At 48.6% G+C, this 17,021-nt stretch overlaps 1 protein-coding gene across 1 annotated transcript in view; it reads left to right on the top strand.

The window, feature by feature from the left end:
* Frmpd3 (FERM and PDZ domain containing 3) overlaps positions 1-15,616 on the top strand; it is a 145,123-nt gene extending 129,507 nt beyond the window's left edge. The window contains exons 14-15 of the mRNA XM_048336119.1: positions 8,230-9,051; positions 10,710-15,616. Of these exons, the coding sequence (XP_048192076.1) occupies positions 8,230-9,051; positions 10,710-13,732 (3,845 nt within the window). The 3' untranslated portion in view covers positions 13,733-15,616. The remainder of the gene's footprint in view (positions 1-8,229; positions 9,052-10,709) is intronic.
* Positions 15,617-17,021: the final 1,405 nt, after the last annotated feature.

Raw genomic sequence — 17,021 nt, 5'->3', positions numbered from 1 at the left:
CAGTGTGCAGGCCCTGAGTTCAAGCCCCAGAACAGGCACAAGAAAGTGGATCTATAGTCCTATGCAAGGTTTGTGTTACACCATCAGCACCCTAACCAAGGGGCTCCAAGTGTGTCCCTGCAGCTTTACCCAGAACCTTCTATGTGGCTTGATTCCCTGTTGCTTTTCCAAAGGAAGAGATGACTCATTGCACTCTTTTGGTGCCTGTCATGGCTTTAGGATCCTCTTCCTGATTCCTGAGAACTCGTATGTGAGTGCCGAGTGCCAGAGGCTCAGGCCACCCCTAGCCTGGAGTCTCTGTGTCCACACAGGAGCCAAATGGGCCACTGTAGTGTATCTGCAGTTTGTAGTGCTCCTTTCTTAGTGTGGAAAATTTTCTCAGTGGCAGAGAAAATAGAAAACTTCTGTATCTCCTTTCTCTTCTGGCCAGAAAGACCTAACCTTGAGCTTGGCATCACTCCCCCAAGGTGAGCTGATTAGGAACTTGGTTTCTTGGCCTGCTGAAGTGCTAGTTGCTGGGTTGACACTACACACCAAGGGCTCTTGCTCAGTGGTTTGAAGGTGAGCCTCCAGCATGCTTTGCTGAGTTCAACAAAGCACTGGGGTGCTGTGCACATCTTATTTCACAGCCCTAGGAAAGGAAGGACTCAGCTGAGAAGGCCTCAGCCTGGTATACAGTCCTGCGGTTATTGGTTCCTGGTGTGGTAGACCTTTATGACACTGTCCAAAGCTGAACTCATTTTCCTCCATCAGCCTTCTCTTTCATCCCACAGTAGAAGCCCCAGTGTCAGAAACTGTTGTCTGGCAAACTCTTACAGTGAATAGGCATCCTGCCAGTCTCATTGGCCTTGTCCCTCAGGGGCCACAGCTGCAGCCCAAGTAGGGCTTGGTCTCTCAGGAAAAAAGGAAAATGTCAGTCCGGGTGTATATTTTTGTACCACAACAGATACTAGCATCCAGCCATCCCAACGCAGTGCACAATCTTCTGGGCCTAAAGGATGCTGTTAAACCAGCAACTGGGACGTGGTGGGGAAGGCATTCCCTTCTCTCAGTAGCTGCATTCAACAGACATTTCTCTAGTACCCAAGCCTTGGGGACAGGGAGACAGCTGAGAATAATGCCTGGTTTAATTGTCCCAGGCCTCATACAGCTTACAGCATAGTGGGGAGAAATGTATGGGACCATTCCCATACATAACATTCTGCCTTTATGCTGGGAAATTCAGCAGTCACCATAGACCAGCATGTGTGTTTAAAGGTCTAGGATATAGTGAAGCAGCAAGATATTCACAGGCAGCTATCTGCTATATGTATCCTGTGGCGGGGCAGGGGCGGGGGCAGGGAGGCAGTTCAGGAAAATAAGCTTTGGAGATCCCAATTGGAGACTCAGTTGGATGAGATCAGTCTACATTTTCTACCATGATTAGACACAGTGTGGTTTGGTGAACTGAATATTCTAGTTAACTATCAGTGACTTGCCAGTTTTCATATAAGTAAAACCCAGTAACATTCAGAGTGCCGGAGTCAGGCTGACCACAATACACTTTTTTGAATGGTTCAGAAAAAACAGGGGGCCAGTAGATGGTCATTTAAGCAATGATGGTTGAACTATAGAATACAGGAGGGCCATATACTGACGTGTTTGTCTTTCTGTGTGTGTGTGTGTGTTCGTGTGTGTGTGTGTGTGTGTGTGTGTGTGTGTACACAAGCTGCATATATTTTGAGGCACAACTGTAACTGGCTCACTGACTTGATTTTTGAAGGTGTTTTGAAGTCAGTCTTGTCAATGGCTGAATATAGACTAATAAACTAGCACACACACACACACACACACACACACACACACACACACACACACACACACCTCTTGGTGAAATCTGATGAGCCATTTACACAGGTTTGCCATCTGAGAGACACACTGTCCCAGCCATCAGCCACCTGCATCTGGCATCTCTAACCTTCTGCCTGGAGGAGAGTTGGGCTTTTCCAGGCACACTTTTCTCAAATCAGGAAGTCCCAGTGACAGGCTAGCATCACCTGACCTTTACTGCCTTAGTTCTGTCTCACAAGGAGAAAAGCTACCGTTAGGACTCCAGCCTTTGTCTGAGAGGAGTCACCCTTGCTTGGTAGATCTGCCTTAGGTGTGACCCCTGTTGGCAGCTCATTGCTAGACTGGTTCCAATGATTGCTCAGCTGTCTCTTAGATGCTTAGCTCCTGAGGCATCCCCAGGCCCTTCTGAAGATGCCTGTGGGTAGAGAGACACCAGTAAGTTACAGATCATACTCCTGACTCAGCAATTCCATGGAATGCTTCTTCCCTGATTTTCAGAGGCCTGAATTGAGTCACTGAACCTTGCTACCCTCGTTGATCCAGAGTTCTATAGACACAGCCAGTAAGGCCTGAAGCATATAGATTCACTGTAATTACATTGAATAACATAGACCAACATGGTCTGTGGAAAGCTGCTATGAACTTAGGTCTGAAGGCAGAGTGACATGGATTCTAGTTCTGACTTATCTTAGATGAGTTCATAGGAGCAAGTCTGTAAACTAAGTATCAAGCTCTGTATATGTAAAATAAAGAATATTAATACTACCTACTCAATGAGGAATTTCACAGGATTGTGTGAGATAAGCCACATTAAAGTCTTTTCATGATGTAAGGCACTTTTTCTTTTCTCTTTTAAAGTAAGGATTGAAGCTAGGTGCTGGTGGCTTATACCTGTAATCCTAGCTACTCAGGAGACTGAGATAAGAGGATAATGGTCCAAAGCCAGCCCAGACAGAAAAGTCCTTGAAACTCTTATCTCCAATTAACCACTCAAAAGCCAGAAATGGAGCTGTGGATCAAAGTGATAAAGTGCTAGCCTCGAGCAAAAGAGGTCAGCAACAGTGTCCAAGCTCTGAGTTCAAGCCCCACAACTGACAAAAAGTAATAATAATGATGATTAAAGGTTCAAGTTGGGTGTGGCCATACATGCCTATAATCCCCAAACACCAAAGGCTGAAGCAAGAAGATAAGAAAGTTGGAAGTCAGCCTCGGATATATAGCAAAACCTATCTCAAAAAAAAAAACCTTTCATGTGCCCAGTGCTATGCATTTGTTTTGGGGTTTTTTTTGGCCAGTCCTGGGGCTTGGACTCAGGGCCTGAGCACTGTCCCTGGCTTCTTTTTGCTCAAGGCTAGCACTCTGCCACTTGAGCCACAGCGCCACTTCTGGCCATTTTCTGTATATGTGGTGCTGGGGAATTGAACCCAAGGCCTCATGTATATGAGGCAAGCTCTCTTGCCACTAGGCCATATCCCCAGCCCTATGCATTTGTTTTTGTTTGTTTCATTTTGGCAAGACTTTTTTTTTTTGCCAGTCCTGGGGCTTGAACTCAGGGCCTGAGCACTATCCCTGGCTTCTTTTTGCTAAAGGCTAGCATGCTACCACTTGAGCCATAGCACTACTTCCGGCTTTTTCTATATATGTGGTGCTGAGGAATTGAACCTAGGGCTTCACGTATACGAGGCAAGCACTCTTGCCACTAGGCCATATTCCCAGCCTTTGGAAAAACTTTTTATTTAATGTTCTATAGTTGTTTAACATACACTTAAATGGTGGGTAGGGAATATGGCCTAGTGGTAGAGTGCTTGCCTTGCATGCATGATGCTCTGGGTTCGATTCCTAGCACCACATATATAGAAAAAAGCCAGAAGTGGCGCTGTGGCTCAAGAGGTAGAGTGCTAACCTTGAGCAAAACGAAACCAGGGACAGTGCTCAGGCCCTGAGTTCAAGCCCCAGGCCTGGCAAACACAAAAACAAAAACATACACTTAAATGGTCTTACTGAGGGAGGAGAGAGAAGAGACTCTTATAGATTTCCAAGGAAATGTCAAAAAGACAATATATGGCCAGCATTATCCATTGGGTTATTTGGGAAGGGGGTGTTACTGTGTAAATAGTACTCTGCTCACATAGGTATCTGATCTCAGGTTTTTCATACTGAGTACATTGAGATTTCAGTTGGAAAACATCCTGAAATCCTAAGAAGAGTGTACCCTGACCACCCTCTTAATAGCTAGCTCATCTGTATAGGCAGGTACTCTGACCACCCTCTCTAATAGCTAGCTCATCTGTATAGGCAGGATGATTCCTCTCTCAATGGAGACCAATGTACATGTGGGTGGCAAGATGTTTGTGGAAGATCCTAGAATTGCTTGCCTCATTTACTAGGAAAAAATAGATAGGAAGTGTGACCTTTAGCAACACTTTAAGTTGGAAAATTACACCACCAGTACAAGTCTTACACATTTAACCTTTGCTTATTGAAAGCAATTCATAATAACAAAATTGAGTATGTTTAACTTTTTTCCTCAGAAAAACAAAAATTATGAAGGGCCCAGTGCTGTGCTTTTCTAACAAATAGATTCATTTGGCTATAATTTCGAAGCCATACAATTTATCCATGTAAAGTGTACAGATAAATTGTTGGTTTTGTTGTTGTTATTGTTTGCCAGTCCTGGGGCATGAACTCAGGGCCTGGGCACTGTCCCTGGACTTTTGTGCTCAAGGCTAGCACTCTACCACTTAGAGCCACAGCTCTACTTCTAGATCGTTTTGTAGTTTATTGGAAATAAGCATCTCATGGACTTTCCTGCCAGGGTTATCTTTGAATCTTGATCCTCAGATCTCAGCCTCCTGAATAGTTGGGATTATAGGCATGAGCCACTAGCACCTGGCTTAGTGTTTTTAATTTATATATTTAGTATATCCATCACCATTCCTAAAGAAAACAGTATGCATTAGCAATTACTTCTCATGTCCTACTAGTTTCCACCCACCTCTAAGTAGCCATCATTCTAATTTTTGTTTCTATAGTTCTGCCTATTTGAATGTTTTCTTTAAATAGATGAAATCATGTAGTATATATTATTTTGTGTCATGCTTTTTCTTACTTAGCCTATTTTCAAAAATCATTCAGATTGTAATATATGTACCTCATTACTCGTGTGTGTGTGTGTGTGTGTGTGTGTATGTGCTTGTACGCACATGTACACCTGTACTGGGTCTTGAACTCAGGGCCCTCCCCCTCCCCCAAGGCTGGCACTCTACCACTGGAGCCACAGCTCCACTTCTTGCTTTTCTGGTGTTTAATTAGAGATGAAAGTCACAGATTTTCCTGCCTGGGCTAGCTTTGAACCACAGTGATCCTCAGATCTCAGCTTCTTGAGTAGCTAGGATTACAGGCATGAACCAACAGCACCTGGACCCTTTCTTTGGTTTTCATCTTGTTCTTGAGACGGGTCTAGGTAACTTTGTACTGGCTGTTCTCAAACTTGAGATCCTCCTGTCTCCACTTCTTGAGTAGATGGGGTTACAGGCATACACCATGCTTTGCAACCATGCAATTTTCATCCTTTGGTAACATGGTATGTTACATTAATTTACATTTGATGTTACTGACTGCAATAAATCCCCCTTTGTAATGGTATGTAATCTTTTTATGAATTTCATTTGCTAGTAGTTAACTAACTCTGTGTCTATATTCATGAGATATTCTATTCTCAAGATATTGTTCTGTAGTTTTCTTGTGATGTCTCTCTGGGTTTGGTATCAAGGTTAATGATGGCTACATAGAATGAGCTCAAGAGGGGCTGGGGATATGACCTAGTGGCAAGAGTGCTTGCCTTGTATACATGAGGCCCTGGGTTCAATTTCCCAGCACCACATATACAGAAAACGGCCAGAAGTGGCGCTGTGGCTCAAGTGGCAGAGTGCTAGCCTTGAGCAAAAAGAAGCCAGGGACAGTGCTCAGGCCCTGAGTCCAAGCCCCAGGACTGGCCAAAAAAAAAAAAAAAGAATGAGCTCAATAGTTGTTTTTTCCTCTTGTGAGTTTTGTTTCCGGTTCTTTCTGTTTCTGTTTTTGAAAGGGCTTTTGTAAGGTGGGGAGGGGGGGGGGGCTTACAATGCTAGTCAGTTTTGTTCCCTAATATTGACCTACAATATTCCATTTTTTCAGTGCTGGGGATTAAATCCAGGGCCCACTGCATGCTAAGCTAGCATTCTACCAAGCTATACCCCTAGTCTCTGTGTGTGTGTGTGTGTGTGTGTGTGTGTGTGTGTGTGTGCGCGTGTGTGTGTGTGTGTGTGTGTGTGTGTGTGTGTGTCCTGGGCTTGAACTCAGGGTGTTCTCTCTGAGCTTTTGTGCTCAAGGCTGGTGTTCTACCATTTGAGCCACAGATCCACTTGAAGCTTTTATTGGTAGTTAATTGGAGATAAGAATCTCAAGGATTTTTCTACCCAGGCTGGCTTTGAACTGTGATCCTCAGATCTCATCTCATGAGTAGTTACGATTACAGGCATGAGTCACCTGGCTGTTTTAAGACAGGATCTGTCTTATGTAGTCAAGGGTGGCCTTGAATTCTCTGTCTTCTGCTCCAGCCTCCCAAATACTGGAATTATGAGTCCATGTACCACCAATTTGACGTTTCTCTTTGGGATTTATTTTTTGCTTGGGTTTTTTTGTTGTTGTTCATTTGTTTGTATTTCGGTCTTTTCGTTATTTTGGTTTGGTTTCGTTTTGTATTAAGGTTTGAACCCAGGGCCTTGTGTTTGTTAAGCAGGTGCTCAACCATACTCCTTTCCCTGGCTCCTCTTCCTGTTCAATACTTATTTTTCCTAAATAGTTATACAAAGAAGTTTGCATTCCATGTATCAATATACAAGGTTTCAGCTTCTTGACAAGCTACATTTCCTTTCTGAGCGCTATTAAGCACCATGAGTTTTGATGCTATATCTTAATTTTCATTTATCTAAAAGTATCTTCTAATTTTTTTCTTGTGGTTTCTTCTTTGGCCCATTAGTTTGAATTATTTTGTTTGAGCCAGGAACTAGTGGCTCATACCTGTAATCTTAGCCACTCAGGAGGCTGAGATCTGAGGACTTCAGTACAGAGCCAGGCAAGACAGTCCAGGAGACTCTTTAATTTCATTTAAGCACCAAAAATGCAGGAGTGGAGCTGTAGCTCAAATGGTAGAGCACTAACCTTGAACAAAAAAAGAACAAAAAAGATTAGGAACAGCACCCAGGCCCTAAGTTCAGACCTGAGGACCAGCACCAAAAATATATATTATTTTAAATTCCCCCATTTGTGATTTTTTTTCTATTATTGTCTTTTAATTTATTCTACTGTGCTTAGGAAATATATTTTGTGTCATTTTATTCATTTTAAATTTTTTGCCAATCCTGGGGCTTGAACTCAGGACGTGAGCACTGTCTCTGGCTTCTTTTTGCTAAAGGCTAGCACTCTATCACTTGAGCTACAGCGGCATTTCTGGCTTTTTTCTATATATGTGTTGCTGAGGAATTGAACCCAGGGCTTCATGTATATGAAGCAAGTACTCTACCACTAGGCAATATTCCCAGCCCCTCATTTTAATTTATTGTGACTTATTTAATATTCTGATATACGGTCTGGCCTTGGTGACATTCCATGTATACTTAGAAGAATATATATTCTGGGGCTGGGAATGTGGCTTAGTGGTAGAGTGCTTGCCTAGCATGCACGAAGCCCAGGGTTTGATTCCTCAGCATCACATGAACAGAAAACAAGAACAACAACTACTAAGCAATGGTGCTCAAGCCCTGAGTTCCAGCCCCAGAACCAGCACAAAAAATTTACTAAGGGGCTGGGAATATGGCCTAGTGGCAAGAGTGCTTGCCTCTATACATGAAGCCCTGGGTTCGATTCCTCAGCACCACAGATATAGAAAAAGCCAGAAGTGGTCTGTGGCTCAAGTGGTAAAGTGCTAGCCTTGAGCAAAAAGAAGCCAGGGACAGTGCTCAGGCCCTGAGATCAAGCCCCAGGACTGGAAAAAAAAAAGAGTTGAACAGGGATAGAATCTTTCTCAAAAGAATTTAAAACAAACTCCATAAGTGTGTTTACAGCTGACTTCTTAGATCAGACATATCGAATAAGAGTCCAGTAGTGCTCACATAGCAAGGTATTCACCACCAACCCCACCTCACCTGCCATTTCAGAGGTGGTAGAACTGCCCCAGCTCTGGCCATTGGATTCTACACTACTTTCAGGGTCAGCCAGCACATGGCCCATCAACTCCCCTCCCTCTAATCTCTAACAGTTAGGCCAGCCCGTTTTGCTGCTCAGACCTTGGCCAGAGTTGCCAAGTGAGCTCAGCCTTCTCCCATTCTCAGCAGCATTTGTTGATTCTCTCTCTGTGTTTAGATTACATGCACAGCGCCCACCGCCCTGTCACTGGGGGCCACCTGGGGAAAAAGGAGAGTAGTTATGTGGGCAGCGTGGTCACCAGCCCCAGGAAGTCGAGCCACTGCACGCCCCCGCCTGCCGACTCTGAGCTTGTCAGCTTCTGCTACCTCCATATGCGGGAACAAAGGAAGGAGCAGGAAAACCGGACAGATGTCAACAAGAACCTAATCTTCTTTGAAGAGACCAGGCCCCGAACCAAGTCTGACCCCACATCCAAAAGTTCTGGCCAAGGTTATGAGGTAGTACCTGATGACTTTGATGCAGCCAGCCTAGACCACGAGCCTTGTGCCAGCAGGGCCCGGTCATACACCTTGGACAATTCCCTTGGGGCTGAAGCCCTGAATTTCTACTGTGACTCATGTAAAGCCAAACTCCAGGAACAGCTGGGCCCTCGCAAAAGTGGGAGGCCAGGCTCCACTCCTGACAATATGGTAGACTTGATGTCCCTCCCACCACCAGGGAGTGAGGAGGAGGAAGAAGAAGAAGATGAGACAACTTCTCTGTTGCCTGCCATTGCTGCCCCACCCCCTGGTTTCCGAGATAACAGCTCTGATGAGGATGATCCCAAGCGCAGGGCTGTTCAGAGTCAGGAGCAAGGACGTCACCTGCGCGGGCTCCTGTATGATGAGATACCAGTGACACTGATCGACAGTGTGCAGACCCGGACAGTCCGAGATCATGCCCAAGAGCTCGATGATGCCCTGGTGTCCACCCTGCAGGCTCTGGAAGCCCTGGCTGCATCCGAGGATGGACCACACCCCCAACCCCCACAGACTGCAGGTAAACAGCCCGTTCCTCCTCCCTCTTACCTCCTCTTCTTTCCCTGGCATGAAAATGGCCAGCAGGTAAACATTGCTTTTTCTCAAGCTGATATTAAAGTTGCCATGATCTGTCTAGGGTAGTGGATAGGCCAGAAGTAGTACAGATAGGGTTCTGGGAATTCTGGTATGTGACAGTGATGCAGTTCAACTTTAGCCAGAGCCCCAACTCTTGCCATTTCATCTCTGTGGACACATCTTCCAGATACATCTCAAGAATTGGAGCTATGACAGCTCCAGACTCAGGCCAGAAAGGAGGATTGGAGAAAATTTGTGAGAACTATAAAAGATAGGAAAAGAATATCAGCATACACATGATTTTTTAGAAAAACAAAAAGAGCAACTCTATTGAGATGGCATCAGAAAAGCCAAGAGCCATCTGCTCCAGACCTGAGATCTTTATCCTGCCCAAGGACATAGGCTCTGAGTCAGGTGCACTGGAGTCCTGCCTTCTTCACTCTGCAAGTGTGACTGACCCCATGGCCAGACACTGTCTCTGAGCTTCACTGTTGTCATCTTAATGGTGTCACTTAGTGGTGAGGATTAAATGAGCTCACTCAAGCAGAGCACTTAAGCACTGCTTCACACAGAAGAAGGACTCAAGAAGTGGTAGCTACTTCAAGAATTATTAGAGGAGACCCATACACTATGCCTGCTATTCCCTATAAGATGTGCTCACCTGTCTTCTAGACAAACACGCACACCAGATAGATACCCATAGTCACACAAGTACCTCCATACACATCTACCTTTACAAGGGAGGCAGAAAGGGAATATGAATAAGGAATAGGAGGAAGCATGTGAAACAGCCAGGTGTGGACACAGAAGATGAAGGGGCTTTTCTATATGTGAGAACATCTTTGGAACTGGGAGGCCCCTGTGTGTTTGTCCCGGAGCTGGCATTTCTCTCTGCTCAAGGTTTGAAACTCAAAACACTATCTGCAGGCTGGGGATATGGCCTAGTGGCAAGAGTGCTTGCCTCGTAAACATGAGGCCATGGGTTCAATTCCCCAGCACCACATATACAGAAAATGGCCAGAAGGGGCGCTGTGGCTCAAGTGGTAGAGTGCTAGCCTTGAGCAAAAAGAAGCCAGGGACAGTGCTCAGGCCCTGAGCCCAGGTCCCAAGACTGGCCAAAAAAAAACAAAACAAAACACTATCTGCTTCCAGGATTGAGGTCCAGGTGGCTGCCATACAGAGTACAGGCTCAGCTAAATGGCCTCAGCTGCAAGAACTGTGGGGAGGCCTGGCCAGATGAGGAGGGATAGAAAGAGACCACTTTCTGCCAGCCCTTTTCAAGACAACTAGCAAATTTCCTAGCTGTTAAATCTAAAAATAGTGTTGATTAGCATGTTGTTTTGGATGTAAATTTGCCACCAAATGGCCCAGATATTCTCTGCCGCTTTTGTTATCCTTTTGTGTTTCTGCCTTTCATACCCCTTCTCACAACTCATTCCTCTTTGTCCCCTTCACCTTCACTCCTCCAACCCTAGACTGTGCAATCCTCCTAGGCTTCAATGGTTTTCCCCAGCTTGAAATACTTCTGGCTAACTTTGGGGTCCATGAACTTCTATATCTGGTGGGATGTAAGTATAACCAGTCCCATCCCTGTTCCTCCAGGTCTGATTGTGCTGGCCACAATCACTCCTGAATCCTCGCTGGACTCAGGCCATGAGACCAACTCTTCAGAGCTCACGGACATGTCAGAGATGATGTCGGCCATGAAGCAGCACCAGAATACCACATACTTCCTGGCCCAGCACCTCAATAAGGACAGCCTCCTTGCCCGCAAGGACCTGCCCTTCCGGATCCAGAGTTGCGCAGCCCAGGCCGTTCTCACGGCCCCTTATTCTCTTGGGCGCCCGGATCCCAACCCATCCCTCCAGCCAGCTGTCGCAGGCCAGAGTCCTGGTCCTCCAGGTGCTCGAAGAAAGCTGCCCCCATCTGAGGCTCAGGCGCAGGGAGAGCGAACATACTCACTGGCAGTGCACCCGGCACTGTCTCCACAGCTAGGCGAGCAGAAGAATCTGAGCCTTCTGCCTCCAGTTCCTGAGGACAAAGGGCCTGGTCATAGCAGGGCAGGCATGGAGATGTCATTGAGGGCAGCCACACCAACCCTCAGTGAAGAGCAGGTCTCAGAGCTGAGGGAGAACCTGCCCAAGGAGGTCAGGTTGAGCCCCAAGCTGATCCTGGACCCAAAAGGCAGTGTGACCCCAGCTATCATCTCAGCTGCCCTTCAGCAGGTGGTGCACAGCAAGAGCCTAGCCACACCCAGTGGGGCTTTGGGGAACCCCCCCAGCAGAGGTGAGCGAAGACTGGAGGCCAGCGTGGGAAGGCCAGAAGCTAGCATAGTGAGCAGCAGCAGTGCCAATAAGAATCCGAAGATTAAAGTGAGCCCCGGTGCTCCAGAGGCCTTGCGGAATTCCCAGCAGCATCTGGGCCCAGAGGTGTCTGCCAGCCCCAGAACACCCATGGGCAGCCGGGCTGATAACCTCCATCTCTTCCCACAAGAGGACAGACTTTCTATTCAAAGTTTCCCTCCCAAAAGCTATGTATCACGAGCGAGTAGGGAATCAATGGGCAAACAAGCTTCAGGGGAGATGGCGGGCAAGATCGGGCTGGAGGGGGCAAAGCCTCCCCTACACAAGCAGAGCACCAGCTCCAGCCAGGGGGAGAAGGGGCAACTGGAGAGCACCTCCAAAAGCAATAAGCTTGAGGAGACCAGCCTGGTTCCCCGAGCTGGCTACCCTATGGCTCTGCAGAGCCCTAGCTGCCAGCCTCGTAGCCACAGCCCAAGCTGCCAGCCCCGTGGTCACAGTCCAAGCAGCCAGTCCCAAGGTCAGAGCCCCAGCTGCCAACCTCGAGGCCAGAGTCCACTGAGGCCTCAGGTCACCAGTCGGCAGGTGAGCACCATGCCTTCCAGAAAGCTTGAAACCACCCTGGATGGAGCCCACTCAGCCTCCGAAGGCCCCACAAAGCCCAAATCATCCCGAGGTCCTTTTCGGCTCCGCAATTTATTCTCAGCTACCTTCCCCACACGCCAAAAGAAGGAGACAGATGAGCGGCAGGCCCAGCTGCAGAAGGTCAAGCAGTATGAGCTGGAGTTCCTGGAGGAACTTTTAAAACCACCAAGCCAGGGGGAGCTGCCGAGCGCTGAGTACCTGCAACCTCCAGCACCTGGCCGCTGCAGCTGCCAGCTCCGGAGCAGCCCCGTGCAACAAGGACCTGGCATGTCCCGTGAGCAGAGACGGAGCTGTGACTGTAAGCGTATCTGTCGAGGAGGCCGGCCACAGGCGGTGCAGACACCAGTGCCTGTCATCCAAGGGAGGGAGAGGGACAGAGTCCCCCCTACCCAGAGGCAGCCAGAAGCTGGCCCAGGCTTAAGCTTCAGCAGCCCAATCAATGTCCGGCGCATCCGATCCACCAGCCTGGAATCGCGAGAGTGCCGGTCAGACCCTGAGAGTGGTGTTTCGTGCCTGACCACGTGTGCCTCCGGGGGTGAATGTCTGGCAGCTCCCAACTACCGGAAACTGATGCGCCGCTACAGTGTCAGTGAGCTGGACCAAGGTGATAGTGCCTCGCTGACCTCAGATGTCTACCCGCACCCACCCCTGGGCATGCTGCCCAGGGAAGCCAAGGAGGTAGAGGCAGGCCTCCCTCTCAGCTTGGGTCCCAAAAGCAAGTCTGTGGAATCACCAACCCTGGGAGACCCCTCATACGTCCAGGTAGCCCCTGAGACCAAAGGCCCCAGACAGATGGCTGTGTTCTCACTGCCAGAGGAGGTGTACCGGAAGCCTGCCGACCTGGATGAAGACAGTGAGAGTGGCAAGTGCTGCTCCATCCGCTACTGCTTCTATTACCGCAAGTGCGACATGGCCGATGATGCCAGTGATGGCAAGGATGAACTGTCCTACTCCATCCCCATGAAGATTCTGCCTGGCATGAAATTGGATGAACAGGTAGTTCCTGTGGTGAGCAGAACCCTGCAGGTGCTGGACGCCGCTACCTGCAGCAGCAGCCCCGAGGCGTCCCGTACCCAGGAGATTGACCTGCGGGTGTCCACCTTTGAAGGGAGCCTGGCCAAAATCAATGCCCTGCGAGCCCATGCCTATGGCCTCCCTGATGGCTTCCTGGCTGCCCGACTGGACACCAATGAGCTGCTGACAGTCTTACGGCAGTGTGTGGCCAGCCCGGAGGCCCGTGCCCCCAAGCCCTATGTCTCCCAGATTTCAGAGTACAAGCTTGAGCTAGCTCTCAAGTTCAAGGAGCTCCGGGCTTCCTGCCGCCGTGTGGCCAACGTGGACAAGAGCCCGACTCACATGCTGGCGGCCATCACAGGCAGCTTCCAGGTGCTGAGCAGCCTCATTGAGACCTTTGTGCGGCTGGTGTTCATCGTGCGCTCTGAGGCCCAGCGCCAAGAGCTGCTGGCCAAGGTAGAAGAGGTGGTAAGGAATTACACCTTCCTCCTGCGTGCAGCTGAGGAGTCCACAGCCCGGAACCTCAGCCAGCAGCAGCAGCAACAACAGCAGCAGCAGCAGCACGCAGCAGCCACAGAGGCTGCCACGGGGCACCCACCGGGCTCCCCGACTTCGGCGACTGTTATGAGCACATTCACCCGCTCCTTAAAAACCCTTATTAAGTAGGGCATTGGCTTAGGCCTGCCCCTCCCCACCCACGGCACCAGGTTTGAGCTTTGTGGTCCTTGCATCTTGTGGTGAGTGTGTGTGTGTCTGCTGGGCCAGTCAGGGTCCAAGAGCCCATCAGTCTCCAGGGAGTGAAAACTCCCTTGACTGAGGCTCTCTCTTAAGGGCTGCAGGCCTAGCCGCTGCCGCCCTGGGGTCTTCCCGCATCGCCTGGCCTCTGGGTGTCACTGTGAGGGCAAAGGCCCCTCGCCACTACGCCTACTCCAGAGCTGTATTTTCTCTCTTCTCCTCTCCGGAGCTAAGAGGTGACATCAAGCTCACTTCCTGCTCCAAAGTGGGCACCAGGAGAGCTGGGGGCTTGAGCTCCTCGTGGCATCTGCTCCCCTACAGGGAGCAGCGGCAGTAGCAGTCGGCCCAAGCGCCGAGCCAAGAAGAGAGGGTGCTCCGTCCAGATGCACCTGCCCATCCTGGGCTCCCACTCACCTGGCAGGAGCCACAGCAGAGGCCCATGCCCAGGTAGGATGTGCGCAGAGAACAGCCAGGCCTGGCTGTTTGTGGCTGGCCCAACAGGCTGGCAACCTGAGGAGCCTTTGGCCTCAGGTACAATAGCTCCACACCAGCCAACCCCAAAGTGCTCTGCCCCTCACTGATGGGCAAGGCAGCTCAGTCCACTAGAGAGCAAGCCTCTGGGATCACCCCCTCACGTTAGGTAAGATACTTGGTGAAAATGTCTGCCCTGGAGACACCCAGAACAGACCTTGGAGCCTGCCTGGCCCAGCTCTGCTCTGCCCTGCGTGCAGGCTGTGGCCAGAGGCATGCGGTTCCATTCTCAACATCTCTCTACCAGACAGACTTGTGCTTAGGAGTTTGACTTAGCTATGGATTGGGGTAGGGGGTGGGGGGAGGGGGGCAGGGGTGGGGCGGGTGTTGATGACTATATCTTAAACTTCTGGAAGCTAGCGTGATATGTTAATCCTGAGTATATGCTTTTGGCTGTGTATTGACCCTGTGGATTTGTCTCTCTAAGAAAAGAAGCTGAGCGCCTTACCCGGTGCATTCCTGCACCTCTCTCTCCCTCTCCGGAGCCATCTGGAAGGGAACTCACACTGTTTAGCATCCTCCTTGACACACATCTGTTGCCGCCGCTGCTGCCACCACTGCTGCCACCGCCACTGCCACCACCGCTGCCACCCCACCCCACCCCCAGCCTCCTGGGAGTGAAGACACGGAGTCCCTACCAAGGTCCCACTGTAGGGAACAAAGAAAGCCAATGTTTCTTCTGTATAGATTGCTTCTTGTCCACCCCTACATTTCTCCCTGTGGCCCACCCCACCTCCCACACCCTTTGTCTGCCTCTCTTTCATCACTCTGAGAGGCCCATGTGAAATCTCTTGTTCTTATGTGAGTTTTATAAAGATGTACACTGTGCTGAGCCCCTGCCCAATCTTGGTACCCCCTACTGCAATAACCTTACCCCTGCCCCCGAGTGGCAAGGTCTCCTGGCAAGGAGGAGGGGTGTCCCTTCGCCAGAAGTAGTGCCCCCCCTCCTTGCCTCTCCTTCCCCAGGACCAAGTTGTTTAACGGGCCAGAGATGCAGCCAATGGGGAACCCTTTCCCCTACAACCACTGTCAGCCCCCCGGGCTGACGTGGTCTTCCTCTTCCCCCAACTTCTTGATCCTCCACCTTCGCCACTCAGCCTCTGCCTCTGCCTGTGTCATTCCACCACCATCATTCACCTCTCCCTCAGCCTCACGGAGAGGGAACATTTTCTAATGTCTGTACATAGTATATATACTACACAAATATATAAATTATATATATACACTAATTTATGTCTTGTTTTTCAAACAAGAATGATTAAATCTATTCATGTTATTATCCCAACAAGTCATTGCCGTGCCTCTCTGTGAGTGTCATTGTGTCCTTGATGGGTGCCAGCCCTTTGAATATTCCTGCACCTCTGTCCCTGGGTACCTGGATACTGATGGGTGACAAGAACTAAGGACCTTGCTCTTCTCATACCCCTGCCAGCTTCCAGGGGTTCCCTTTACTTCTCTTAGAAGCCTACTACTTATCACACATTGAAGTATTGTCTCTTTCTTTTTGTTGCCTCTGGGTCCTCTGGCTCACTAGACCACAATAGCTGCGACCTCAGAGACAAAGGATGGGGATCAGACAAAAACACATGTACTCCCACCCTACTGCTCCAGATGGCCAGGAACTAGGAGACAAGGTTTTAGGCCAGCTCTTGGATTAAGATTGGGAGATGAAACACCTGTTCACCTGAAGTTTAAACTAACACATCTCCTACATCGGTCTCTGATAATTTCTGCCAGGGAGAGGGATATTGATAGAATTATCAAGACCCTAAGCATGGCTAGTCTCTCTGGCTTTACAGTGATATCCTGCTGAAAAATTATTTCTGTTCTTCATTCCTTCTGGTATTCTTAGGTCCCTAGTAGCCTATCATTTACCTTTGTAGGAAATAAAGAAAGCTGTTGTAATTATTGGCTCATCCTTGTAATTCTAGCTAATTGGAAGGCTGAGATTTGAGGATTGATATTCAAGGCCATCACAAGCAGGAAAGTCCATGAGACTCTTCTCTCCAGTTAACCAGAAGTAGAGCTGTGGCTGAAGTAGTAGAGTACCAGCTTTGAGCAAAAAAGCTAAGGGATGGTACCCAGCTCCTGAGTTCAAGCCCCAGTACCTGCCAAAAAATTAGAAATTGCACTCATTACCTAACTTTTGAAATGGTAACCCCTCTGTACATCACTTTAATAATAACAAAATTACATTTCAAAAAATTAGAGGGAGTTCTCCCCAGTACTCCCTCAGTGTTGAATTAGAAAAAGCCCTTTCTCAGGGGAGAGAAGGAAAGAGAATGATAGAGGGTGAAGAATATCAAAATACATTATGTCCTTTTATTTTTTTTAAAAAAGGAAAAAGTGTTTCCTGTGGATAATGACAGTCCTAAGGACATGTAGCTTGATAATTTCAGTTCAGTCTGGCTGCATTTGCCCTGTTGTCTGGGTCCACAATCAGGTACAGTGGCCCTGAAGAGTCACTTCCACCCAAAGATTGACTTTAGTTATGTCTGCAAAGGTCCTGGAAAAAGATGTTTGGAAGCTAAGCACTAGGTAAGGAGGTCTTCAAATAAATGTTTGTCAAATGAATAAGTGTTTGTTGAGAAGACTGTCCTGAGCAAACTGTTACCATGAGTAAATGTCCCTCTCTTACCAAAGAAGGAGTTGGGACCATCCTCCAGTGTCACACCAACTCCACTGCGTC

The sequence above is a fragment of the Perognathus longimembris genome, chromosome 28 (genome assembly GCF_023159225.1).
Source record: "Perognathus longimembris pacificus isolate PPM17 chromosome 28, ASM2315922v1, whole genome shotgun sequence".
Classification (NCBI taxonomy): domain Eukaryota; kingdom Metazoa; phylum Chordata; class Mammalia; order Rodentia; family Heteromyidae; genus Perognathus; species Perognathus longimembris.
Note: the sequence above shows the minus strand (reverse complement) of the source record. Positions and strands in the feature narration are given on the sequence as shown.